A 25655-nucleotide genomic window follows, 5' to 3' on the forward strand; every position below is an offset into this window, starting at 1 on the left:
CCAGATACATAACATCCAAATAACGAAGAGGATACAAAAAATGGAACTTGATTAATCCCAAAACAGGAAAGAAAGAAGGAAGGAAAAGAAACGAGGCACCATGATAAATAGAAAATATAAAATAGAATGTCAATAAGATGTGATTAGCAATGGCCATCTGCCATGTTCTTGAGAAGACTCAATATTATGTATATGTCGGCTTTCTACATATTGACCTAAAAATTCAATGAAACCCCAATTAAAAATCTAATGGGGTCTATGGCCATACCGCCCTGAATATGCCCAATCCCGTCTGATCTTGGAAACTAAGCAGGGTCGGGCCTGGTTAGTACTTGGATGGGAGACCACCCAGGAAGACCAGGAGCTGGAGGCATTAAAAAAAAATCTGACAGGAATGTCTTATGAATCTTAAAATAGCTATTTCAAAATTTGTTTGGAAGAAAAAATGCACAAAAAAAGTTAAGAAATTTTTGAAAAATATTAATAAATGTGGTCTCGAGACAACTGGTTATTTGAATAAAATTAAGGTAGAGTGTTTCCATATACACGACAATAAAGTCAAGACAGAATAAAGAACTAAACATAAAAATGAAACTGTAAAAGTATTAAAATGATATAATAGGATATTTAAAATAAGCTTTGTGTACAGAAGACCTTTCTAAACAAGATTTAAACCAAAATGCCATAAAACATAAAAGTGTTTAATACATTCTTATGGAGAAAAAAGCATGAAGCTTAAAAAGAAGCAACACTTAGGTTTTGGTTCAAACACCTGCTGCTTCTTAAAAATTAAGGATCTGTTAACATTTTTGTTAAAAGCAGCAGATTGAGAAAAAAATTGCAATATCTCTAATAGGTAAAAGTCTAACATAATATACAGATAAGTCCTACAAATTGAGAAGCTAAAAAGAAATAATCCAATACAAAAACAGTGAGGGATAGCAATAGCCAATTCAGAAAGGACGAACTACGAATGGCAATAAATGTATGATAAATGTGCAAGGAACTTGGGGAAACGTAAATCAAAGCAATGATTAAATACGATTTTCTCATCCACCAGGATGCCGCGCATTAAAAAGGCTAACAATATCCAGCGTAGGTGAGGATGTGGGGAAATGAGTACTCATGTACACAGCAAGTAGGAACACACATAGGGGCGGGGTTATTCTTGAGACATTAGTAGTATCGATGAAAATTTCAATGCACGAACCCATTAACCAGACAAGAACGTGGACACCTAACCGCATTCAGGGACACTTGGGGCTCTCAGGAGCTCAGCAGTTTTGACGATGTTCGCCAGGGGTTGAAGTTAGGGTATAGTGTCGTGGAGATAGTGCCACTGGGAGCCCTGCCGATTCTTGGTAGACCATCTCGAAGTCAGAGTGGCCTTGAAGATGGGGACTTTCACCCAGAATGTCAAGGAGTCCCCTCACTTAGGCTCAAAATTGAGAGAATTTTGGGCTAGCGTTGGGCTACTGCCACCTAAACAGTCCCAGGGGTCTTGCCACAGAGAAGGTTCTAGGAAGAGGAGGTCAGCACAGAGACACCATACTGTCTCGGAACCCTCAGCCTTCTCATCTGCTGAGGAGCCGACTTGGAGGCTGGGCTGCTATGGGATATGAGGACCCACAAACTGTAAAATTCCAGTGTGGCTTTTTTAAGACTGATGAAACACGCAAAACAAACGTCGCCATTGTAACTATTTTAAAGTGTGTGCGTCAGTTGCCCCTTTACTTCTTTCATCACGTTGTGCAACCACACCGTCTTTCATAACTTTTTGATCACCCCAAAAGTAGACCCTGGACCCACTTACGGAGGCAGTCCTCTTTGAATTAATAGCACGAGGAAGTTATAAAGAAATTTTTCCGAATAATGTCCAATATACAAATGAGAAATGTTCAAAATTCATTGAAATGGGCACGCGGAGGGAGACACGGGACGGAGTCGCGCGCGGGTGCGCGCGCGCGCGGAAGAAGCCGCAGTTGAGGAAGCCGCAGCGGAAGGAGCCACGCAGCGGAGAGAACGGTGCACGGCAGCGAACGGCACGCGGAGGGATCCGCGCGTGGAGAGTACTTGACGGACTACAGAACGCACTCCCCGCCATTTGCTCTTCAGACGCCGAAGAGTTCACATCCATGGCTGGTGCTGAGGCGAGCGCTAACATGGCCGAAGAAGGCAAGCCTGACGCCAAAACTGTCCAGGTGCTGCGGGACATGGCCAATCGTCTGCGCATCCACTCCATCAGGGCCACGTGCGCCTCGAGCTTCGGGTAAGGCCCCTTCGTCGAAGCCCTCATGGCGCCGAGCGGTAGCCCCAACAGCGATGGCGGCGTGAGCAGAGGGAGGCGTCCGGCCTGGGTGGGCTTGGTTGTAGTGGGCCGATTTAGGGCTACTGGGTCTCGGCTACCACCCCTAGATACTAGCCAGACATGGCTGCCGTTGGCTGACTTAGAGGCCAGCCTCGTGCTCAGGCACCCACACTAAGATGCCCTCTTGTGGTTGAAGCTGGTAGCCCCCCAGAAGCGACGCGGGTGGGCCGACGGGCCGACGGGCCGGCCGGGCGAGGGGGGCGGGCTGGCGGCCGGGCTGACCGACGGGGCGGCGGAGCTGGGCCGCCCGACGGGCCGGGAGGGGGGCGGGGCGGGGCGCTGGGCCCGCCGGCGAGGGGGCGGGGCGTACCGAGCCCGGTAGGCGGGGGCGGGGCGGGGCGGGACGGCGGGCGGAGGCAATCCTGAGTTGGGAGGGGAGGACCCTGCGCTTTGCTCTCGACGTCCGGGTCCCGAAACGCCAGCACATGGAAATTTAAAGAATTTAAGGCCTAAAAGGGGGGCCGTTGGGTCTCCCTGCATTTTGTTAAAGATTTTCGCGTCCGTATTCCTAAAAAATGTTAGCGGTTTTCTCGTTAGGTGTTTGTCTGGTTTTAGTGTATAAGGACAGTGGTGGCTTCAGAAGGATTTGAAATGTTCTTCAGTTTCTTCGGAAGAGTTTGAGGAGTGACGTTCATTGTTTAGAAATTTGATGGGATTCACCAATAAGGCCATCAGGTCCAGAGTTTTTGTCAGGCAGGTTTTTGAATATTGACTCAATTTCCTTATTCGTAATGGGTTTATTCTGATTTTTTATTTCTTTGTGATTCAGTCTTAAGTTTACTGTTCCTAGAAATTTCTAGGCTAGCCCATTTATTGACGTAAAGTTGTTCACAGTACTTTTTGTAGTCTTTATTTTTGTGGAATCGGTAGTAATGTCCTTATTTTTATTTCTGAAACAATTAGTAATTTCAAATCTGGTTTAGTAATTTCCCTGTTTTTATTTACCAATCTAGCTAAAGTTTTGTTAATTTTTTCAAAGAACCAACTTTTGTCGATTTTTTGTTTTCCTAGTTATTTTAATTATGCTCTTAACCTTTTTGTTCTGGTAGCTTTGGGTTTAGTTCTTTTTCTAATTCAGAAATTGTAAAGTTGGGTTTTTGATTTGAGGTGTTTCTTTTTTAATACGTTCGCAGCTATAAATTTCTCCTAGCACTGCTTTTGCTGCATCTCACAAATTTTGGTATGTTGTTTTCTAATTTGTGATTTTTTCTTTGGCCCATTGGTTGTTTAAGACCTGTCTTTTTTTGGATGATTTTTACACTTTCATTTTGCTCCTTTCACCTTCAGAATTAATGGTTTGCATTTTCTATAGGTCTAACAATTTTTAAATTCAAAGCATCCTTGCAAGGCAGGAGGTTTAAGTCTCCATTTTCTATATTCTGAAACTTTAAAAGAGATTGTTAATACACACAAGCTAGGCTGAATTCTTACTCTTCCAACAGTTGGGGCAGGGCTCCAGAGAATTGGTTTCTGTCCCCTCTTAATAAAATTCATTTTAGGTAGTAGAATGGGATCTTCATGGTGTTTCTTTTTTAAAAACTTTTCCCCTAGGTGTATTGAGATACAACTGACAGCACTGTATAAGTTTAAGGTATAGGGTGTAATGATTTAACTTACATATATTATGAAACGAGTACCACGATAAGTTTAGTTATCCATTTAATACAGATAAAAAAATTTTTAAATTGTTTTCTCCTTCTGATGAGAATTCTTAGGATCTTAACAATTCTTAACCACTTTCAAATGTACCACACAGTGGCGTTAACTGTAGTCATCTTGTGCATTACATCCCTGGTACCTGTTTATCTTCTACCTGGGAGTTCCTACCTTTTGATCACCTACCTCCAGTTCCCCTTCCCCTAACCCCGGCGTCTGGTACCATGAGTCTGATGATGTCTTTTTTTTGTTTGTTTTGGATTCTACATATAAGTGAAATCATATGATATTCGGGGTTTGTTTTTTTTTTTTTGGTCTGATTTATTTCACTTAATGCTCTCAAGGTCCATCCATGTTGTTGCAAATGTCATAATTTTCTTTTTTATGGTTGAATGATAGTTCATTGTATACATGTACTACATCTTCTTTATACATTCCATGGACACTTAGGTTGTTTCCATGTCTTGGCTATTGTAAATAATGCTGCTGTGAACATGGGGGGGGTGCAGATATCTCTTCAACGTAGTGTTTTCATTTCTTTTGGATCTATTCCTAGAAGCGGAATTGATGGATCATATGGTAATTCTATTTTTAATTTTTTGAGGGTCTTCCATACTGTTTTCCATAGTGGCTGCACCAATTTACATTCCCACCAACAGTGAACAAGGGTTCTTTTTTCTCCACATTCTCACCAACACTTATCTTTTGTCTTTTTCATGATAGCCATTCTAACAGGTATGAGGTGATATCTTCCTGTTGTTTCGATTTGGATTTCCCTGATGATTAGTGATATTGAGCAACTTTTCATTTACTTGTTGGCCATTTGAATATCTTCTTTGGGAAAATGTCTATTCAGGTCCTTTGACCATTTTTAATTGTTTTTTTTTTTTTTGCTGTTGTATGAGTATTTTATATTTTTTGGATATTAATCCCTTAGAGATATGGTTTGCAAATATTTTTCCCATATGGTAGATTGTCTTTTTCATTTTGTTGATGATTTCCTTTGCTGTGCAGAAGTTTTAGTTTGGTGTAGTCCCATTTGTTTATTTTTATTTTGTTACTTGAGCTGTAGGTGACATCCAAAAAGTCATTACAGAGATCTATGCCAAGGAGCTTTTTTTCTGTTTTCTCCTAGGAATTTAATGGTTTCCAGACTTACCTTTAATTCTTAATTCATTTCAAGTTAATTTCTGCAAGTATTGTAAGATAAGGGTTTAGTTTCATTTATTTACACATGAATATTCAATTTTCTCAGCACCGTTTATTAAAGGGACTATTTCTCCATTGAGTATTCTTGGTTGCCTTGTCAAATATTAGTTGACCATATTTGCATGGGTTTGTTTCTACTTCATGGTCTTTATGATTAACGATATCACAAATGAATTCAAGCGTGGAAAAATGTTTAAGTGTTTACGGAGTCATCAGGTAAACTTGCCCCAAGTACCTAGGTGCTCCATTGATAGAAGGAGACTGGCCTTGGAGGTCTCGCTTTCCACAGGAAGAGAGGCTATGAAGTTACTGGGCCTTAAAGTATCTTTGAAAGCTGCGAGCTTGGGAGGCAGTGGCCCTGCATCCCTTTCCTTTGTCTGGATTCTTCCAGGGCTGGAAGTAATGACTGGTGCTTCTAGTCTGAGGAGACCATGTGCTGAAAAGCCTTCTCATGCACCGTGTCCCTTACTTATGAGAATGACCTATGCCATGTCTGTTTTTCAGCCACCCCACATCATGCAGCAGTGGTGCTGAGATCATGTCTGTGCTGTTCTTCTACGTCATGAGATATAAACAAGCAGAGCCAGAGAACCCAGACAATGATCGATTCATCCTCTCCAAGGTAAGCTGGCATGGGAGCCCAGAGCCTGCTCAGATGCTTACTTCTTAAACTTGTTTTTAAAGCCACCATGTGGCAACAAGGCCTGAAATGGGCTCTGTTTATCCTTTTGGTTCTTTCTTTGTCTCACATTTTAGTTCATTCATGCTGCTGTAACAAAATACCGTGGACTGGATGGTTTATAAACAATAGAAATTTATTTTTCACAGCCTTGGAGATGAAGTCCAAAATCAAGGCACCATCATGGTCATGTTCTAGTAAGGGCCTTCTACCTGGCCACAGACTTCTCATTGTATTCTCACATAGTAGAAGTGTTCTCTCTAGGATTTCTTTTATAAGGACACGAATCCCATACTTGAAGGTTCTGTTCTCATGATCTAAGCACCACCCAAAGGCCTCATCTCCTTATAGTATCTCCTTGGGCATTAAATTTTCAACATGGATTTGGGAGGGAGGGCACAAACATTCAGACCATCACACTCTATAAAGGTCTAAAGGGCGTTCTAGTGAGGACTGCGTGGTGGGAAGGATGACTTGTGGCAACTGGCTGCCCTTCCTTTCCTTTGATGGTGCCCCTCCTCACATCAGCTAGCACTAAAGCCCCCCAGGCAGAGTCATGATGTCCCCATCCTCTGCCACCTGGACAGAGGTGGGCAACATCAGCAGATCCAACTTGCTAAGCTCAAAGAAAATTGATTGAATTTGGAGGGACATTCCACCCCTGTCCGTCATCTTTCTCTTCCATTTCTGCAGCTATGACTTAACACCAATGGGGGACTTTCTCATTAGACTAGGTATAGTGCCAGGTACCTCATGACATTGAGGGACAGGAAAGAAAAGGGGTGTTAAAAGCAAGGTCAATCTAGAAGGCTGGAGTTCTTTTAATGTTATCCGAAAGTTTGCTGCGTCTTTATCAAATCATTCAAAACTCAGTTTATAGAGCACCAGGTAAAAACAGAAACCTCAGATGTGGGCAGCAGGAAGTAGTTTAAAGACAAAGTCAGAATAGGGATCAGGCCAAAGTATCTGGGGTTGTAGTTATGACTCATCTTGGTATCTGAAACGTAATCTCGAACAAGGTTTGGTGAAAGATAAGTAAAATGTGTAGAAAGAGATGAAGCAAAAGTGGTTCATTAGTAACAGTTGGTGAATCTAGGTGAAGAGCACATGGGACTCCATCGTACTCTTCTTCCAGCTTCTCTACAAACTAGAACTTCCTTGAAAATAAACATCAAACAAATAGGGGTGTACAGAGACAGTATGAGTGTTCAGGTCTCCACTTTAGAAAAAGGAAAGGTGCTTAGACTACTCCATTACCACTGCTAGCCCATCAGATGTTTGGAATAATTGGCCTTAGAGGAATAAAGGTGCTTTCTGGTGTGCAGTAGCAGGCTGGGCACTGTTTCAGCTGCCAGAATTTGTGTTCATCAGATTTAAGCAGCAGTTAAAATTGGAAGAAAAGAGAAAACACAAGAATGTGGTCCACTTTGGCTCTGGCTGGGAATGGTGTAAATGGACCCACTACAGGTAGAGGAGCCCAGGGTTCACATGATCAGTGTTCCCAGGACACGAGTGTCTAACGCAGACAACTTCATTAGAGGGCTAACTTTTGAAGTCTGGCAGTGTCATTGTAAGGTGCTTGGTTTCCCTTAGAGCCCTCACGATGCTGAAGGCTGGGGAGGGGGGTTTGCAATGCCCCCACACCACCCCCAGACATGTGTGTTTATCAGTACATTTGTTTTCTCCAGCCAAGGTGGCCTGCAAAGTAACCAGAAGACTTTTCTGTAAGCTTGTTTTCGAAGTGTTCTTTGTGCTGGAACAAAGATGACAACGTGAAAAAGAAATCTTTCTTTTCTAGGTGCATGTAGCACGTCGTACACATCTTTATTCTAGCTTTTGGCCACTTTCAATTGTGAGTGTCTCCCTCCATAGCATAAGGGTTCTTGGAGAAGAGAAAGGAACCCATGTAGGAACACTTCCGCCATGCCAGCATCATGCTTGTGCCCCCACCAGTCTTCTCAATTCTACAGCCTCCTGATGCCTGAGTGAAGCTTTGAGGAGGTGATTTCACTTGCCTCACTTTAAAGCCAGGGAGAAGCAAAGTTGGTCTGAGTGCCCAGACAGTCCAAGGGCATGCAAGGCAACTGGGAGCCAGAATTTGTTCCAGGAGTAAGGTAGGAGCCATAGGGAGGAGGATGGAGCTAAAGGTGTCATTAGAGACTTGAGTGGGATAGGTATGTGGGGGAGATGCAAAATGGAGGGGGAGTCTGGGGGCCCAAAGCTGTGGAGAACGGGAAGGTCAAGAGCCCTGGGAGGAGCAGAGGAATTAGGTGGAGAAGGAAAGGAGAGGAACCTGAGACTGACAAGTACTCATCTATGGTAGTGACAGCACACACCAATCTCTGCTTGAATGGAGAAGGGGACAGACAAGAAACCTGTTAATAGATAGCTAGCATTTCAGATGAGGCTGAGTATCCTGGATCCAAGAGAAGTAGAAGGGTAGGGGGTAGTAATTGAAAGAGATGGTCCAGGAAGGCCTTGATGCTGACATTCAAGCAGAGATTTGGAAGGGGTGAGGAAATGAGTTGTGTACCTATTTAGGCACAAGCACTGAGTACTTGGGAAAGAGAAAGCCGCAAGTGCTAAGGCCCTGAGGTAGGTCTGTACCCAGTGCATTCAAGGGGCAGCAAGGAGGCCAGTGCACCCAGAGTGGTGGGGTTGGGAGGATAAAAGGTGATGGAGGCCAGCGTGGACAGGTCGGTGTGAGAACTTGGGCTCTACTTGGCACAAGGTGATGAGACCTTGGACAGTTCTAGGTAGAGAGCTATGAGTGGACTTAGGTTTTAACAGGCTCCCCCTGGTAGCTATGCTGAGAATGGCTATGGAGGAGCAGGGAGGCCACTGCAGTGATGGAAGGGAGACATGTTTGTGGCCAGACCAAGATGGTGGCAGTGGAAGTGATGAATAAGTTCAGTGTATCTTAAGATCCTGTATTCTCCAAAAAGATGAACATTTGGTTTGTGTGTTGATGGATGGCAAGGCGCATGCTTAGGTTTTTTGCTTTGCTCTTGTGCTCTGTTTAGGCTGCCATGTGGAGGAAAATCTCTACGTTCCCAAAGCTCCAGTCACCCTTGCAACATTGCATTTATTACCTATGGCTCCCCTGTCTGTGATGTTGATCTGAGTGTAATGAAGAGGAAGTCACTCCACAGGATGGGAGGAGGGGCCACTCTGAGGAGCTGCCTATGCTTGGTGCCAGAAGTTGGCCTGACACTCAACTTCCTGATACCCATGTTCTACAGATGCACCTAGGTTCATTTGGTCCTTTCTCTTACAGAGACTGTCATTTGTTGATGTGGCAACCGGATGGCTTGGACAAGGACTCGGGGCTGCATGTGGAATGGCGTATACTGGCAAGTACTTTGACAGGGCCAGGTAAGGCACATCCCCAGAAACCACTTAACTGTTCCCACCCTACTCCCCAGGCACTTTGGCTTCATTTATAGCTCATTAGTTTGGGAAGACAGTGATTGTTTTGAAAGTTCAGGTTACCAAGCGTTCACACAGTAAAGAAATTGCACTTCTGGAAACTGTTCTAGCATCTCTGGTGGGGTTCTAAGTGTCTCTGGTTGGGTTCAAAGTGCTGCCTGCAGTATGAAAACCAGTTCATCAAGACTCTAGTCTTTCCTGAGAGAGACGTCTTTCTGTTTTCCATCTCTTACTGAGCTTTACTACAGAATGAGCAGGTGGCATATTTGCCTTTGCATTAAGGACCCCTAAATGTTAATCAAAGGTCTTTTTCTCTGGGGTGGTTCCACCTTTCTGAAGACAGGTAGATCAGTGCCTTTCTTGCAGGGGCATGTGCCCAGCTGATGGTGATAGGGGAGCAAGGTGGGGGCAGGTGACAGGACGAGGGCAGGGTTCGTCATGGTAGTGTGCATCTTCTACTCCCGTGACTACCCTGGTGTGCCTGAGTCCAGAGCCCTTCAGTCCCCAGTTTGAGCCTAGGTGGCCTCTCTGGAGGCAATTCGTGCTTCCTCCACTAAGGCAGCTGCCTCACTCCATTTCCCGTAAGTCAGTTAACATTTTTTACTGCTCGTTATTGCCTCTATTAGTCCCTATCCTGCAGTTAATCACTTTTTTAAACTTCACTTACAGCATTTTTGTGGGGTCTGCATTGTTTTATTGGTGTGTGTCATGTTTCTGCTGCGGAGGAATTAACTATTTACAACAACATAATGCTCTTGAGGTAGAATGTTTTGATTGTTATGATTATTGTAAATTTGTAAGATCAGAAGTAGGTGGCAGTGCTTAAAATGGAGCTTACCAAGAAACTGTATATGATGTAAATGTTTGGGTGTTTAAGGGAGCTGCTTTCTCCCTATCACCTCTTGTTTGTTGAACCCAGAGAAGTGGCATAGCCTTTACAGATGGGATGAGAAAACTAGTGAAAGGTGGAGCCCATCTTATGAGACCCAAGGTTTTTTAAAATTATTTTTCAATCACAATTGACATACAATATTGTATTAGTTTCAGATGTATAACATAGTGATTAAACTTCTCTGTAACTTACTAAGTGATCACTCTGGTAAGTCCAGTACCCATTAGATACCATACATAGTTAATACAGTATTGACTAGATTCCCTATGCTGTACTCTCCATCCCTGCGACTGTTTTCTAAGTACCAATTTGTACTTAATCTCTTCCCCTTTTTGATTCAACCTCCCAAACCCCCTCCCATCTGGCAACCATCAGTTTGTTCTCTTTATGAGTCTGTTTCTGTTTTATTCATTTGTTTTTTTGGATTCCACATATAAGTGAAATCGTATGATACTTATCTTTGTCTGACTTATTTCTCTTAACAATATTCTCTAGATCCATCCATGTTGTTGCAGATGGCAAGACTTCATTCCTTTTTATGGCTGAGTAATATTCCATTGTATATATGTACCAGCTCTTCTTTATTCATTTAGTCATTGATGACACCCAGGTTGCCTCCATATTTTGGCTATTGTAAATAATGCTACAGCAAACAATAGGGATGCATATGTTTTTTCAAATTAGGGTTTTGGGTTTTTTCGGATAAATACCCAGAAGTGGAATTGCTGGATCCTTCTTTGTTTCTTATAGCCTTTGTTTTAAAGTATTTTGTCTGATATGTATTGTTATCCCAGCTTTTTTGTTTGTTTTCATTTGCATGAAATATCTTTTTCCATCCATTTACCTTTGGTCTGTGTGTGTCTCATCTAAAGTGAGTCTCTTGTAGACAGCATATAGGGTTTTTTTTTAAGATTTTTTCCTTCTCCATTCAGACACCTATGTCTTTTAATTGGAGCACGTAATCCATTTATATTTAAAGTAATTATTGTAGTTATTGCTTTTTTCTTATTCATATTTTTGCTGCTGTTGCTTCTTCAAAAAGTCCCTTTAACATTTCTTGTAATACTGGTTCGGTGGTGATGAGCTCCTTTAGCCTTTTTTGGGGGGGGGGGGTCTTTTTTTTAAACACACTTTAAAAGCTGTGTTTCCTCAATGTTGAGTTTGGACAGGGTGAGGAAAACGGTCTTAGGAACCTGATGCTCTCAAGCAGCCACATCAGTCTGTTCCTTTGTTTCTCTCCATGAAACATATTTGCTCAAGTGGCTCCAAAGAGCCCCATGAGGGGTACTAACCTTGTCTTGGCTTGCCCCAGCTACCGGGTGTACTGCCTCGTGGGAGATGGTGAGTCTTCAGAAGGCTCCGTCTGGGAAGCGTTGGCCTTCGCTTCCCACTACAATCTGGACAACCTTGTGGCCATCTTCGATGTGAACCGCGTAGGCCACAGTGGCGTCTTGCCCCTTGAGCACTGCATAGACGTCTATCAGAAGCGCTGTGAAGCCTTTGGGTAACTATGTCCTATTTTATGTCATCAATTTCTGCCCCATCTCCTCTTCGTCTTATAACTGGGTCTCCTTCCTGGTTGGCAGGTGGAATACTTACGTGGTGGATGGCCGTGATGTAGAGGCACTGTGTCAAGTGTTCTGGCAAGCCACTCAAGTGAAGAACAAGCCCACAGCTATAGTTGCCAAGACTTTCAAGGGCCGGGGCACTCCAAGTAAACAAGTGTTTTGTTTTTTTTCCCGCCTGGGGTTATTAAAAACATTTGCCTTGCACAAAAGACAAGGCAGAGGGAGACTCAGGCTGGCTGGGCAGACAGACTCAGTGCACAGTGACCATGCCTGAAATATGTGCTGGAGGCTGTTTCTCTCCTTGGCTTTGATAGATAGAATGTCTGGTTACAGTCAGGGGGAAGCTCAGACCCCCAGCAAGTGAGCAGTGGTTTTCTGCCTGCATGGTAGTGGTGGCTAGGGGGATAGTCCATCAGTTAGAGGACTGGCAGGAAATAATTTCCACGGGAGTGCAGAGTAAGAAAGTGCTGCTACGTGTAGGAGCAGATAGGAAATAAGGGTGTATACACACACACACACTTGCTTATGCCTACATTATTAGGGAGAACATGCAGGCAACTAGTAAAGCAGTACCTGCAGGAAAGGTAGCTGGGGAACTGAGGGCCTGGGGAAGGAGGGGGTTTTGAAAGTCTTAACTTGCAGATTTCAAAGCTGACACAAGAGATGTGATTCCTGTTGTGTTATTAATGTCGACATTTTAGAATAAAACTTTTGTGACTCCTCCCCAAAATAGTTTTACCCTGGTACTCCCCAGTTCAGGAAATGAGCCCTTGACCCATTTCCTCCTGGCAGAAACCTGAAAATCATCCTTGCCTCTCCCTTTTATGCCTCCTATACGTGTACCGAGTCCATTATCAGTTCTAACTGATTCTGCCTCTAAAGTATATCTCAGATCTGTTCAATGCTCTCCATTTCTCCCACCCAGACTCCTGCCATCTCTAACTGCACTCTCCACAAGCCAGTACCCACAGGGCTACTGCGGTGATCTTTTTACAACAGGGAACTGATCAGTCACGTCCCCCACCCCAACCCTTCAGTGGTTTCCCATTTTGCTTTGGATAAAACTCCTTATACCCATGGGATCCTACATGGTCTGCCCTGCCTTTCTCTTCCGCCTCATCTCCCTCTATTCACCAGCACATGAGCCAGTGGGCCTTTGTCCAGGCTTTTCTCTGGGAGTGCAATTCCATTTCAGGCTCCCTCTGAGTCCTTAGCTGACATCTTTTCCATCAGGATGTCTTTCGAATGACCTGATAGGCGCTCATTAAATATTTATGGTCAAACGTCTTTAATTTCTTTGATTGCAGGTGTCGAAGATGCAGAAAGTTGGCATGGAAAGCCAATGCCAAAAGAAAGAGCAGATGCAATTATCAAACTGATTGAGAGCCAGATACAGACCACCAGGAGTCTCGAACCAAAACCCCCTATTGAAGACTCACCTCAGATCAACATCACGGACATAGAGATGGCCTCTCCACCAGCTTACGAAGTCGGTGACAGGGTAGGCAAACAGCTTTGTTCTTTGCTTTTCTTCCTAAATCCACAGGACTCTTCATTTACTCTGATCTGATCTCCACAGATAAACCAATTATTAGATGGCATGACATTTAACTAATGGTTATAAGCAATAAAAATGGGTTTACTTTGGGAGCATTTGAGATATTGCTCTCTAGCATATGTCCTCAGTTTTGGCTCAGATAAACTCATATAAAAATTCAAAAAATGGGTTTACCTTTTCTTTTACTATCTCTAATGTTTATCATTTGATTTCAAACTTAGGTCTGAGTTTTCTTATTAGTCAATTGCTACTTATTAGCACTCAGTGCTGTGTAGCTTTTGCTTGCTTCCAAAATTCAGTTTGCAGTTCTGCAGTCTACTGTGCATAAAACAATTCTATGTCTGCTCTAAGGATGGGGACCTGGCTAAGCCAATCTTTTGAACTTATTCCCTGGATTACTCAAGGAAGTGGGCCAATTCATCAAAGACCAGTTTTTCAGAAAGGGAACAAATTAGGCATGAAATCTTGAACATAAAGCCTTTTCATTTTTTTTATCATTTTTTATAGCCTGCCTTCTGGTATATTATTAATTACAACACACCCAAAATAGGCATGGTCTTCTGGATATAAAGAAACGAGGTGGCAATCCTAGGAGGAAGGAAATATTTTCTGGCCCTCCGTTATTTTCCTTATTTATTAGGGGACGTTCTGAGTGTTGCTTTTGTTTCCTCAGGCAGGTAATGTGGATTAAAATTGTGATACAGGTTAAAAATGAATTGACTACTTAAGAAATGAGAAAACAAAAAGCGGAAGAAAGTTAATAAGGAAGAAGTGCACATTAATGAAGGGTGATTTGGCAATATGTGTTAATGCTTCATCTGTTCACAGCCTCAAAAGTAGCAGTGCAGCTCAGAAATTTATCCTACAGAAATACCTGTGCAAAATTGGAAATGACCCAGCAAAAAGAAAAAGCTAAGGGCATGCCCAAATTACTTATTTTCCAAATTATTATTAAACGTTTTTGAAGTTGCAGAGCAGTGTAGAGTATAATTCTATTTTCATGTGGAAAATCTTAAAAGGGGGCATCATATATTAAAAGGCATTAAAAAGGATATTTGGAGAAATAACAGCAAATTAAAGTGATATTTCTGTGTGAAAGGTGAAATTATGGGAACTTTTCATTTTTTGAAAGACATATTTTATGAATAGGAAATAAAAGTTGGCTCGCTGAATTACTAATATAGTAGACAAGTCATTAGCTAGTTTACTTAAAAAGTTTATATATATGTATAAAATTATAAGAAGAGATAATCAGATGTAGAGAACATTCAGAAAATTATGAGAAAACTATTCAATTCTAGTAATCGATATGAAAACCTGTAAAAAATGGACCATTTTAAGAATACATAAAATACCAGAATTGAGTTTAAAAGATAAAAAAAAAAACACTTAAGTAGATAAACAGCCATAGAAAAATACTAATCTTAACTTCATTAGTATATTAAAAGAAATATACAAAGTAGTGAAGTTCAAATTAGTAATGTGCATGATTCATCTGTAATTGGGAGGGGGAATTTTGATACATGGAAACAAAAGCAGTTCATAAAATTCATTCCTGTTTTTTTTTAAGTAACCTCTTACTAAAACAAAGTAGGACAATCTAGGTATCTTAAATCTGGAACCCTATTTATACCTAATGTAAAAATATCTCATTAACCTGGCAGAGATTAAGCCCCACTCTGGAAGTGCCAGCCAATGCAGTTAAATAACAGTCTAAAAAACTGAGTCCTGCCAAGAAGCAGGCAAGCCTATCAGCATTTGCAGGTGATAGAATTGTAAATCTGGAAAACTGAAGAGAATCAACCAGAAATGGTTAGAAGTAAGAAGAGTCCAATAAGAGAGCTTGTAGCAAAACTGATCTACAAGGATTAATTCCTTTCTTATATTAACAAAATGGAAAGATGATCTCATTAATAATGGCAATAAAACTTTAAAAAACAAAGAATTTATATGAGATCTACATATTAAGATGCTTTTAAAATTATAGCACTAAAAGAAGCTCCCCTGCCTTGTACATACAACATGCTCACCCAGTATTTCTGTGTAGACCATTCCTGAAAGGTTGCTGCGTGGACCTGTCATTTCCTCTTACCTCTGGGGTGGGAACTGGGTGGCTGGGGGGACAGGAGAGTGAGGTGAAGGAGGCCTTTTCACTTGATATCCTTTTATAACTTGAATTTTGTACTGTTTATATGAATTGCTTAATTTAAAAAATATTTTGGGGTGGATGAATGACAAATAACTGAAGGGTCAAACTTTGTTGTTTTTATGGCGGCTTTATTGAGCTATATAACTCACTATACAATGCACCCATTTACGAAGTGTACAGTTCAATAGTTTTTAGCATCTTGACAGAATTGTGCAGCCATCACCACACTCAATCTTACAACGTTTTCATCACCCCAGTAAGAAACCCCTTACTCAGTAGTAGTTACTCTCTGTTCTTACCCATCCCCTAGTAACCACTAATCTACTTTCTGTCTCTGGATTTGCCTATTCCGGACATTTCATATAAATGGAATTATATAACGTGTGAACTTTCATGTCTGTCTTATTTCACTTAGCACAATGTTGTCGAGATTTACCATGTGGCATGTACAGATACTCCATTTTATGGGTATACCACACATTTTGTTCATCTATTGATGGATATTTGGGTTCTTTCTACTTTTTGGGTATGGTAAATCGTGCTGCAATGAACATTTGTATACAAGTTTTATATAAACGTATTTTTCTCCTAGGTATATAACTAGGAGTGGAATTTCTGGGTTACATGGTAATTCTGTGTTTAAGATTCTGAGGACAAGAAAAAACTTGTTCTTAATAGAAAAAATATTGTAAAGATTTGGTTCTCCCCTAAATTCATAAATTCAGTCCAATCTCAAACTGTCCTAATAGAATTCTTTTTTATCGGTATTAGGATTCTCAAGTTCCACATTTTATTTTTTTCAACATTAACAGTTTTATAGCTGAAAAGTCACAGAGGTATTTGCATTTTGGGAAATTTAAATTTTTTAATCAACTATATGAATAGTACAGAAGAATAAATTTATTTTTGAGAAATTGCTATTCGGTGAGCCAAGTATAGATTTAAGATTGGCTAGCCAATCCATTTTTATGACCCTAAAGGAGATTATTAGTGAGTCAGAAATTTTTTTTATTCATTAGGAGAGATGACAATTAATCCTCGTGCATTGTTGGTGGGATTGCAGATTGGTACAGCCACTTATGGAAAACAGCCTGGAGCTTCCTCAAAAAATTAAAAATAGAACCCGCCTTATGAGTCAGCAATTCCACTTCTGAGTATTTATCTGAAGAAACCCAAAACGCTAATTCGAAAAGATATGTGCACTCCTATGTTCACTGTAACATTTGCAATCATTAAGGCATGGAGGCAACGTGGGCGTCCATCAGTGAATGATTGGATGAAGGCGTGGTACATATATACAATGGAATATTAGTAAGCCATAAAAAATGAAATCTTGCCAGCTGCAGCAACATGGATGAACCTAGAGGGTATTATGCTAAGTGACATAATTTAGACGGAGAAAGATGAATACCACATGATTTCACGTATATGTGGAATCTAAAGAACAAGCAAACTTATAGATACAGAGAATAAATTGGTGGTTTCCAGATGGGGAACTGGGTAAAAATGGTGAAGGGATTAAGAAGTACAGATTGGTAGTTACAAAATAGTCACGGGATATGAAGTACAGCATAGGGAACAAATATAGTCAGTAATGTGATAGCTATAGTTATTATAGTGCCAGGTGGGTATAAGACTTATTCTGGGGAGGATCACTTCATAAATTATGTAAATGCCTAACCACTGTGCTGCACACCCGAAACTAAAGTGGTATTAAATGTCAAATGTAATTGGAAAATAAAAAATAATTTAAAAGATAATATGCAATTCTACAAAATATTACCTAAATCCATTCTAAGAAATTCTACTGTGTGACTCTTGCAGGTAGCTACTCGCAGAGCATGCGGTTTGGCTCTGGCTAAGCTGGGCCATGCAAATGATAGAGTTGTTGTGCTGGACAGCGACAGCAAGATCGCCACCTTCTCTGAGATATTCAAGAAGGAGCACCCTGAGCGTTTCATCGAGTGTTTTATTGCTGAGCAAAACATGGTGCGTGTGCTGTGGGCCCCCCTCTTGGGTCTTTTCACTGATTAACAGTGGCCCACTGGACATAGAAGACCCAGCCCACCTTACAGTCTTTCTTTCCATTTATAAAAGCCAAGGAACCGGAAGGAAAAAAGTCTTCAGGGAAACAGGTAGAGAGTAGCCAGCCAGGGTCTGAGGGGTGGTTTCCAGGACTGCTGGAAGGAACGTTCCCTGGATACATGCTTTTGGGGATGGTGCTGAGCAAGAATTATCCCGGGAGCCACACACTATTCTTGGAAGCGGGAAAGGGAGGCTGTTAGGGGTGATAGGGCCGGGGTACAGGGATGTTCTGATTCACCTTCTTGGCGTTCCAGGTGAGCGTGGCCCTGGGATGCACCGACCGTGGTCGGACCATTGCTTTCGCTAGCACCTTTGCTGCCTTTTTGACCCGAGCGTTTGATCAGATCCGGATGGGAGCCATGTTTCAAGCCAGCATCAACCTTATTGGGTCCCACGGCGGGGTATCCATTGGTATGAGTTTTCAGTGCCATCATATTGATAGCCTTTCTACTTTATAAAGATTATGTGAGCAGTTGAATTGCCAATGTACTTTGAGTTTCATAACATTTGATCATTTGTAACTTTTTTTAAGCCATATTATGTTTTAAAAGTTTTTTTAAGCCATATTATGTTTTAAAAGTTTCAGATACTATAGGTAGCATTTGAGCAGATCTTTTGATGTTACAGTAAAATGCTCACTCTTGTAGTCATCGAGAAACAGTGGTCTGTCCTGAGTACTTCTTAACGTGTCTAGCCACGTACTGAGTATGAATAGGGCCACCCGGCATTAGAGCATCCCTTTCTGCTCTTCGTGTAGTTGCTTTAGTCTAAATGGGGATAAGCAGAATGGGCGCAGGGAAGTGAAGAGCACAGCCTGCCAGGGATCTGCCTGGGTGGAGCGGTGCAGTTGGGTGGGATGGGAAGCCTTGAGAATCCTGTGGCCAGGGAGCGAGGCTGAGGAAAGACACAGCTCTCTAGGTGTTAACCTGGCAGGAAGAGCTGGGCGGAAACAGTGGGCACAGGGAAGCCAGAAGAGGGTTGAAATATGGTGTGCATTAGCAGTGGATAGAAAATAAGAGTGAATCTGAGAAAGTCTGAAGAAAGAAGTCACATTGCTGACAGGTGGGGGAGTCCGAAAAGGTACCTGATGTGCCTGTTGTGGGGTAGGAGCCCTAGGTAGATGTGATAGCTTAAATGGCTGCTAGAATGCTGGATAGGTAGGGAGGGCTGGCTGGAAGTGCACGTTTGGTAGTCATCTCTGAAACTCCCTGGGGGAACTAGACTGGCTAAGAAGTCTGGATAGGCCAGACACAGGCGGAGAGAGCCGTGTGAAGAGAGGGAAGGGCCTTGGCAGGAGTCTTCACCTGGGGCTGAGTACAGGGAAAGTTTCAAAATAAGTCAGCGAAGTGAAGAAGTGGTTCTAGGTCCAACTCAGAGGAACTGGGAGTTCTTAGTGTAGATAGTTGTCCCAGGCAAGGCAGTATACACAGTGATAGCCCCCTTCCTAGATGGAGGAGGTAGGCCCCCTGGTGTACATCGGGCTTTCTCTTTCCACAGCATTTCTGGCCAGAAACTCTTCCCAAACACATACTAAGGCTCCCTTAGTTACAGCAGCTTCCCAAAGGTACTCCCAAGGTTTGTTATGCTTAGCTACTTTGAAGGCCTTGAGAAGTGAGTAAGATCTCTTCAATCTACAAACCTCAGTCTCTTGATGGAGAAGATAATAGAGCAGGGAAGGAAGGACAGAGACTGAAGGGACCCTCCTAATGAAGACAGAGGCAGAAACTTGGTGGGGCCCAGTCAGCCACTGGTGCTCAAGGAGAAGAGCATCAAGTCATCTTGGACAGCAGTGCCCAGTGACCAAGCACCAGAGGTTGGCGAAGGTCAGGTCCAAGAAGAGACTGCTGGTTTGTTGATCTGGTAGGTCAATTAGGAGCTGAAACTGGAGTGTCCTAGTGCTGTCTCAAGGGAGATGGATGTGTGACAGGTCATCATAAGGCATCGTATCGACGTAAGCATTGGACAGTTTTATAGAGCTCTGCTACAGAAGTTTTGTGCCCCTTCTGTCGCAGTAAGAGCTGTTATTTATCCAGCAGAGGGCTGGGGCCTAGCTTGGTCTTCCTCATGTTTTCGTTGGGCCACTGCTTTGTTTTCTCAGGTGAAGACAGCCCCTCCCAGATGGCCTTGGAGGATCTGGCCATGTTCCGAGCAATTCCCAACTGCACCGTTTTCTATCCAAGTGATGCCGTCTCGACCGAGTATGCTGTGTTCCTGGCAGCTAATACCAAGGTATTTTTAAGGGGACACTGATTCAGACAGAAAATGCTTCTGAGCTCTGCTACGAGTTTGATACTGATGGTTGAAGTTTTCCCATCTTTCTCTCAGCATAAAGGTCACATTATTCATTATAGAAAATTTGGTTATGGGATTCCTTTTAAAAATAGAATCATTACCCAAAAAAGGTGATGCATCCCGTTGAACATGAACACATTCAAAGACAAAGGGTGAGAGGGACACTGAAGCCCCATCCGATGGCCTGGAGTGAGGAGAACTTGGGGAGAACAGGGAGCACTCTGGGGCTCTAAGGCAGAGACCCTTTGGCAGGGCTGCAAGAGTGCCCAGAAGTGAGCATCAAGTGCCAGCCTCAGATGCACCCTGTGCCGCCACTGCCTCGTGGCACCCAGAAAGCTGAAGAGTGGCCAGTGTGTCTCCACTACAGATAAACCCCAGGGTCTCCAGCGCAGCTCCACCTTCAGAAACAGCACAGAAGGGCAAGAGTGTGGCTTCTGCCTCGCTTGCCCCTCCTGAAGTCTCAGGCGAGGGCATCAGGTGACCACAGACTAATTCCTGCCCAGAAATGGGCAGGGGCAGCTAGGTATGCAGTCTTCGCCTTTGCAACCATTCTGTCGGTCACCAGACTCCCTTCACCACCCAGCCCTGCGCCTGCCCATGCCCCCTACACAGGCCACCCTGGGCACAGGGTGGGTCACAAATTCCATTCTAAACATTTGCAACACGGTAGGGACCTGCTTCTCTGACCTTTGAAAAAACCTAAGCGTGCTGACAGTGTGTTGTTGTATACTTGCTTGTTACTATATCCTGGAAATTGCTTTATGCCTGAATATCATACACAGAGTGATCTCACGTGCTGGAGGATTCCATTTCTAGGAAGTGCAGAAGAGGCAAAACAAAGCTGTGATGGCAAATCAGAATAGAGATTGCTGCTGGGGTGGGAAGAGTGACAAGAGAGGCACAAGGGGACCTTCTTGGCAGATGAATGATATCTAGGCTTTGGTGATGGTTACGTGGTGTATACCTTTGTTAGAATTCATGAAACATTCCACTTGGGTAAATTTTACTTCAGTAAAAACACAGAATAGAATTGGTTCCTAACGTGGGAAGGAACGAACAGAAGATGTTACTAAGTTAATATGCTAGTTTATAATGCATGATTTAATGTATGTAAATGAACAAATACTTTAGACAGTATTCATTTATACTTCTGCTTACGTATTCAAGTTGATAAAAATTATTTACATCTCATTGGGAAAATACTGAGTCATTTTATATTCTGGTGTTTAAGGTATTTCTAAGGTTGAAGCATTACAAGCTACCGTAGGAAAAAGTAATTCTTTAACATCGCGTTCTGGGCTTTCTGGTCAACATGAGCTGGTGCTCCCGCCCTGGAATCCTGTTCAATGGAGACAGAACAGGTCACTGTGTATTTGAGAAAGCTTTTCTAAATTGGTGAACATGACAGCATGGAAAATTTGTCACTGAGGGCGTCCGCCAAGGTGCTGCATAGGCTTTCGCCTGGCTTAGTAGTAACTGGATCAGGTGACACCTGACCTGTTTGCCAGTGCTTGTAGGTGCTGGTCCCTTGCTCCAAAATGTGCACTTTGTTTTTAGTAAAAATAACTGTTCAGTCCTCCCTTCTCCCCCATTTCTAAAGGCTTATTAGATGCAAATTGAGCTTGATGTCTAAACTGTAGCTCTTCTTTTCTTTATACCCTAGGGGGTGTGCTACATTCGGACCAGCCGTCCAGAAACTGCCGTTATTTACAACCCACGAGAAAACTTTAGGATTGGACAGGCCAAGGTAAGACCTGAAATGCTGCAGTGTCTTCTAGTGTCGTTTCATGTGCAGAGAGATGTTCTAAAGCCAGCACTAGGTATCCCCACAAAGCTTCGTTCTTTCCTTGTTCTAGTCTTGAAAAAAGTCTATCGTAACCTTTCCCTGCTTTTCCTCAGGAAGGAATGTCCTGCCAATATGAGGCTGAACTGAACATTTCTCCTTTCTGAGTAGAGTCTGTCTTTGTTGAATTCTCAGAGATAAAGCAGTAACGACATGAAGATATTTGAGTTAACTTACTACAGTCTCAAGCTAAACAAACAATAGGACCCATTTCAAAGGAATAATCTGTTAAGGTTCAGGTTTTGCCATATTCAAGGCCAGGAATAAAAGGGAACATGAACCATTTTGCTGCTGGCCATTGCATGGCCCCAGATGGTTTTCGCACATTGGATTTGGCCTTACCTACAGGCCTACTGATAACAGCTGGCATCTCTGGGCATTTCCTGTCTCCTGTGTTCTCACAAAAGCCCTAGAAGCATGAACTGTGAGCAGCTCTGTTTGTAGATGAGGGGCAGAGAAGGTGAGTAGCTTGCCCAGGGTTCAGTGAACAGCAAGACCAGCGTTCAAGCCCGGGCAGCATCCTGGCCTCTGCCTCCTGCTCAGGGCTGTTCCTGTGGAAAGCCAGCAGTCTGCGTAGAAAATAAGTACCCACCGCCTAGAGAGCAGAGCTTGCTGGCGTTTAAATATATTTTCTTGCTTTTGCTTTTTTCTAGGCATCTGTGTATATTGTACACAGTTAAGATGATACTGCATAGGAAAGTGTTGTGCTCTCCTTTTATAAGCCTTTTAGAATGTCATTAATACTCCTAAATGTGCGAAAGGCTGATAGCCACTCTTGAAGGAGCAACAGGTGACATTTGACTTGATTGCTAAGGGCTAGGCTGCTCCAGAATGATTGTCCGAGCACTGAATGGTTTCAGTGCCGTAATAAAGTAGGTATATCCAGAACAGTCCATGGCCTGCCACTAGGTAGCTGGCCAGCACTGAATGGAAGAGCTGCAGCATTCACTGTCGTGTTAACTATAGGTTTTGTTCTCTCTACTCTCACATTTCAACCCAAGGCTGTATGTTTGCTTCCGGAGTGTGTGTGGTGGGGAGTTCTTGATACTAGTCATATGGCTTTCAGAGCTTTCTTATATCTCTCCCATCCCCCACCCCTAGTACTTGCCCTGCCCTGACAAAATGAAGTAAATTTCCTGATGGTAAAGTATATGAGTTAAAATGTGTGTGATAATATGCATGTCATTGATAACTCAAGGGTTAAGTTTTGCAAAGGGGACATAGGACTGTGTGTGTGTGGTGTGCACACATACGTGTTTATATGTATGTATATATGAAAAGATGACATTCTCAGAGAATAGGGTGGCTTAGAAGCCCTGAACATCCATACCGTCAGCTGTAGGGAAACCTGCATAGAGGGCTGAAATGGTTTATTCCAGATGCCTTTGGTTGGGGGGCTTTGGAAGAAACCAAACTCTGAGAAAGGCCAGGGCCCTCGTCTTTGCTTATGGAACAGCAAGGGGTTGAAAATGTGGGCTTTGTCATCAGATGGGCCTGGCTGCTGGTCTCAGCATTGGGCGAGTTCTTGCTGTGAGGTTCACGTCCCTTGGCAGCAGAATTGGCCCACTCACACCCAGATCTTATGGGGCACTCAGGCGTGCGTGATGCTTGGCACAGAGCATGTTGCAAAGGCCCCCAGACGGTCCCTGTTGACATGTTTATCAGTGGAGTCCAAACTGTGTGTACACTCTAGGAAGATGTCCAAGCAGTCCAGGGATGGTGCCTCCCCAGACCCCTCGGTGGGTATGAGTCAGCCTTCTGGGGTGCTTGGGCCTACAACTCACTCTGGCCCTCTGCCTTTCATGGCCCACTTTGAAATCCACTTTCTTCGTTAAAGGGTCATTTTGTAGATGTGTTTTATAAGAACTTAGTAATTTGGCACCGAAAACCATAAGAGGAAAGGTAGATGAATTTGTAAAACAAACATGAAGTGGGACTTATCAGAAAGTGTGTCTTTGTCTGCCAGTGTGCTGACCCAGCCTTTTTTATAGTGCGTTATTAGGGCTGAATTGAAGTTGGTAGGATCGGGGAAGAGCAGTGTAGCAGAGTGCCCTCTACTTTGAGATGCAACCTGTGCGTAGTAACCACAGCACTTTTATTTTGCATGTGCAATACCAGGTCGTCCGCCAGAGTGTCGACGACAAGGTCACAGTCATTGGAGCTGGAGTTACTCTGCATGAAATCTTAGCGGCTGCTGAGAATCTTTCCCAGGAAGGTCAGTTGGTTGTTGCTAAGTGTTGAAGTTCCAGCTGGGGAGAGGTAGGAGGGTTTGGGCTGCCTCCTGGGCCCCAGTTGGTCTTTTTATTTTTAGTCTGTTTTATTTGCCAAGCTGGTTATTGCTGTTCTCCAGGTATTTCTATTCGTGTCATCGACCTATTTACTGTTAAACCCCTGGATGCTGTCACCATCATCTCCAGTGCAAAATGCACAGGTGGCCGGATTATCACAGTGGAGGATCACCACCCAGAAGGTGAGTCTTTTCAATGTCTGCTTTGGCAGGCGGGACATGTTTTATTTTCCTTCATTGGAGGTGCCCTGCGCTCCTGGACATCTCTCCAGTCAACCAGTCACCCGATAGCCTTTATTACTGCTCTTCATAAGGATATCAGTTTAGGGGTCTCTCGCCCACCTACACTGACTCCCTAAGGGTGGGGAGCCCTTATTCATTTTAGTGTTCCCAGCACAATGCACAGGGCCTGGGCGGCTCACTGGCAGCACAAGGGAGTGTCTAACTCAGCATTGTGGGCAGGGGAGGGTCGTGAAAAGCTTCACAGTTGCTCTTGAGTTTTGAATGATTAATAATAGTTTTTCCCCTGCCAAGTGAAAGTAGAGCCTTGCAGGCAGAAGACACAGCAGATGCAGAAAAATATGTCAGGGAGTGGGGCCTGGGCAGTGTTTGGCCTGGAAAGGTTAGGTGGGGCAGTTGAGGGGGTGAGGCACTTCCTGCGTTCACACGTCAGGGACCCCAAGAGCCCGCCCACGATCTACCATGGGTCTGTGGAAGCGCTCGCTCCCAGTGCCCTCATGGCTGAGGTTTATCACAGGGAAAGGGCACACGCCAGGACTGCGAAGACAGGACACAGAGCAGGGGTGGAGAACCCCAGGTCTTAGGCTCCCGCCCTCCCTCATGGGGAGGGGGGTCTGCCAAGCACTCTCTCCTCTTCAGTAGCGAAAAATGCGTCATTACAAACCCAGGGAGCCCACTTGAGACCCAGCACCCCGGGTGGTATTAGGGGCTGGTCACGTGGGCCTCTGTGCCATGCGCACACCACATTTCCCGACTCCCAGAGGAAAGCAGGTGCTCCTAAGGGACCACCTTTATCAGTAGGGAAAGTGTCATGTCATAGAGGACTTGCACCAGCCCACTGACCAGATGCCACCTGAGGGCCAACCTTGCAAGTGGCCCTTCTGAAACTAGCCACCTCAGGCCTGCCAGCTGTTCTTTCCTGTACAGTCCATTTGTAGATTTTAATCATTTTCACTTTCTGATAGCTCTCAGCATCTGAGTTTACAGACCCCTGCACTCAGTAATCCTGGTTGAGAGCCCTCTTGTAGGTGGGCTGGGAACAATGTGGAAACTAGTTTCAAATGAACACTTTTCTGGCCAGCCAGGGAATGACTGTTCCCATGAATCAAAAACTAGTGAAAGATATTTTCCCTTGGGACCAGCAAATTCAAAAGGCCTCTATATCATGGGGTTTTAAGGCTGACCAGCCGCTTCCAGAACAGAGCCTAATGTCCCTTGCTTCCCCAGGTGGCATCGGAGAGGCCGTCTCTGCAGCTGTTTCCATGGAGCCTGACATCCTAGTCTATCAAATGTCAGTGCCAGGAGTGCCACGGTGTGGGCAGTCGGGTGACCTGCTAGATGTGTTTGGAATTAGTGCTAGACACATTGTAGTGACTGTGAAATGTATTTTGATTAACTAA

At 43.5% G+C, this 25655-nt stretch overlaps 1 protein-coding gene and 1 non-coding gene across 3 annotated transcripts; both read left to right on the forward strand.

The window, feature by feature from the left end:
- The first annotated feature begins 254 nt into the window (after window positions 1-254).
- Window positions 255-373, forward strand: LOC111729686. Its single transcript, XR_002776324.1, has one exon. It is a non-coding gene; the product is annotated as a 5S ribosomal RNA (ribosomal RNA).
- A 1762-nt stretch (window positions 374-2135) lies between these two features.
- On the forward strand, window positions 2136-25655 carry TKTL1 (transketolase like 1). Of its 2 annotated transcripts, none has more exons than XM_011375554.1 (13): window positions 2136-2269; window positions 5738-5855; window positions 9190-9287; window positions 11546-11737; window positions 11820-11947; window positions 13109-13302; window positions 17333-17497; window positions 17848-18004; window positions 19692-19822; window positions 21549-21632; window positions 23847-23943; window positions 24079-24198; window positions 25483-25655. In XM_011375554.1, the coding sequence occupies exons 1-13, from the start codon at window positions 2136-2138 to the stop codon at window positions 25653-25655; spliced, it is 1791 nt and encodes a 596-aa protein (XP_011373856.1). The 2 variants fall into 2 exon arrangements, with proteins under 2 accessions (XP_011373856.1, XP_011373857.1); XM_011375555.1 differs by having other exon boundaries at window positions 5756-5855.

This window comes from Pteropus vampyrus, unplaced genomic scaffold (genome assembly GCF_000151845.1).
Source record: "Pteropus vampyrus isolate Shadow unplaced genomic scaffold, Pvam_2.0 Scaffold275, whole genome shotgun sequence".
Lineage (NCBI taxonomy): Eukaryota > Metazoa > Chordata > Mammalia > Chiroptera > Pteropodidae > Pteropus > Pteropus vampyrus.